General features: G+C 58.6%; 1 protein-coding gene across 1 annotated transcript in view; it reads left to right on the forward strand.

Annotated features, from left to right (window-relative positions):
* Positions 1–2,500, forward strand: part of PTSG_06092 (uncharacterized protein) — a 5,981-nt gene that overhangs the window by 2,469 nt on the left and 1,012 nt on the right. The window contains exons 5-6 of the mRNA XM_004992929.1: positions 332–593; positions 911–2,500. The exon at positions 911–2,500 is cut by the window's right edge and continues 1,012 nt beyond it. Of these exons, the coding sequence (XP_004992986.1) occupies positions 332–593; positions 911–2,500 (1,852 nt within the window). The remainder of the gene's footprint in view (positions 1–331; positions 594–910) is intronic.

Here is a 2,500-nt window from a genome sequence, read left to right on the forward strand (position 1 = left end):
TGGTGGTGGTGGTGGTGGTGGTGTGTGTGTGTGTGTGTGTGTGTGTGTGTTGTTGTGTGTGTGTGTGTGTGTGTGTGTGTGTGTGTGTGTGTGTGTGTGTGTGTGTGTGTGTTTATACAGGAGATCTTGGAACGGCACATGTGAATCCTATGAACACGCTCGCGTACACACTCACATACACACTCGCATACACACTCGCATACACACTCGCATACACACTCGCATACACACTCGCATACATACTCACACAAACACACACCCTCACAAACACACACCCTCACACACTCACACACTCACACACTCACACACATTCAAACTGCCATTACCACAGCCGCAGAAGCCCGCGCCACGGTCGAGCGAGCCCGCGATTGTGCGCCCGCTCAACACGAACATCCGGGGCAGCCTTGAGTCCATTCTCATGAAGAAGCTCAACATGGGCAGTGACGGCAGCGACGCTGGTGGAAGCGGTGCGAGGGACAACAAACCTGCGCCCGGAAAGGTGTCGGAGAATGTCAAGTCGAACCTGGCGGCGCTGCTTGGCAACAAGTTCAAGCGGAAATCACGCAAGGCCGCCGCCAAGCAGGCACCACCAAGTATGTTGTGTCGAGAACAGCGTTGTGTGGCGTTTTGTTTGATCACTGTGAGGTGACACAAACACACAAACACAAACACACACTTCCACTCACACACACTTCCACTCACACACACTTCCACTCACTCACTCACTCACTCACTCACTCACTCACTCACTCACTCACTCACTCACTCACTCACTCACTCACTCACTCACTCACTCACTCACTCACTCACTCACTCACTCACTCACTCACTCACTCACTCACTCACTCACTCACTCACTCACTCACTCACTCACTCACTCATACTCACTCACACACTCACATACACGCAGCGATGTTTGGGTTCCCGCCACCACCACCTCCCCCGCCACCAATGGTTCCACCCCAAATGAATGTGGCGACCGTGAGCATCCCACCACCGCCGCCACCGCCACCTCCGCACGTGCAAGACGGCATGCAGCGACCAGGGATCATGCTGCCAGGGCTTGGACCAAGCCCACCACCACCCCCATTTTTCCAACACGCACATGCGCATCCACATCCACATGCACATGGCAGTGGCGGTGGTGGCGCGTGTGACAGCCCGCTGTGTCAGCAGGAGAAGGCGGATCTGAAGCAGCAGGTGGCGGACTTGCAGCACCAGTGCCAGCAGTACCGAGCGAAGACGCTTGAGCAGGCAGCCATCATTCGGCAGCTGCAGCAGGAGTGGCACAAGCCAAGCAAGACCAACAACAACAACAACAACAACAACAACAGCAACAACAACAACAATGCGAGCCATGGCAACGGGACCAATGGCATTGGCATTGGCAAGCAGCAGCAGCAGCAGCAGCAGCAGCAGCCGCCGTTTCGGATCGTGGCTGTGACTGGAGGCGAGGATGGCCTCTCGGCGCTGGACACCACCAACAACAGCAGCCGCCGCAACGACGTGGATGTGATGTACGATGTGCCCAGCGACTCTGAGCAGGATCACGCCAACGACGACGGCATCAGCAGCAGCAACAGCCACAGCAACGCGGACAGCATGCACGATGATGAGGGTGGGCTTGCGCGAGTGCACTTGCATCGTCAACAGCAGCCACTTCAGGACCACCACCACCACCACCACCATGAACAACAACAGCACAGCATACAGGCGCTTGAGGCGGCTGCGTACGACAACGCAAGCTGTGACACGTTCGACACAACGGACGTGTCAGTGACAGCAGCACGTCCGCCGCCGCCGCCGCCGCCACCACCGCCACCGCCTCCAGCACCTGCACCAGCACCGGCGGCGACAAAGGGTGGTGGGTCACCAAAGCGGAAGGGGTGGTCTGCGGCGGTGCGCATGCTGCGGGGAAGCAAGCACCAGCACAAGGACACGCCCGCAACTGCACAGGAGCCTGAGAGCAAGGCTGGCGAGGCGGAACTGGCTGCACGCGAGCACAGGGCTGCTGCTTGCCTGCAGGCATGCGCGCGTGGGTTCCAGGCGCGCGTGGACGTGTTCCTGATGCGAGCAAAGGCGCACGACCGGCAGCGGGACGTGGAGGCGCTGTTCCGCAGCATTGAGACGAGCTGCGTGCGTGCACGCAAAGGCATGCTGAGCACGAGCCACGCAAGTGCCATTTCCCAGCACGAACTGCGCACGCAGCGCGGGGCGCTTGTCCTCATGCACGGACAGCGGCACACGGATGGCCAGCAGCTGGGCCGGGACGGTACGGCCGAGAGCCAGATGGACGATGTGCAGCAGCAGCAGCAGCACAACAACAACAACAGCAACAGCAACAACAACAACAACAACAACAACAACAACAACAACAACAACAGCAACAACAACAACAACACCTGCAGCAGCCATCATGCTGGTGGCAGGCGACAGCAACAGCAACAGAGATACCACCAGCAGAAACAACAGCAGCAGCCGGCTTTGCCGCCGCGCGTGT

The sequence above is a fragment of the Salpingoeca rosetta genome, assembly GCF_000188695.1.
Source record: "Salpingoeca rosetta unplaced genomic scaffold supercont1.15, whole genome shotgun sequence".
In the NCBI taxonomy this organism is placed as follows: domain Eukaryota; class Choanoflagellata; order Craspedida; family Salpingoecidae; genus Salpingoeca; species Salpingoeca rosetta.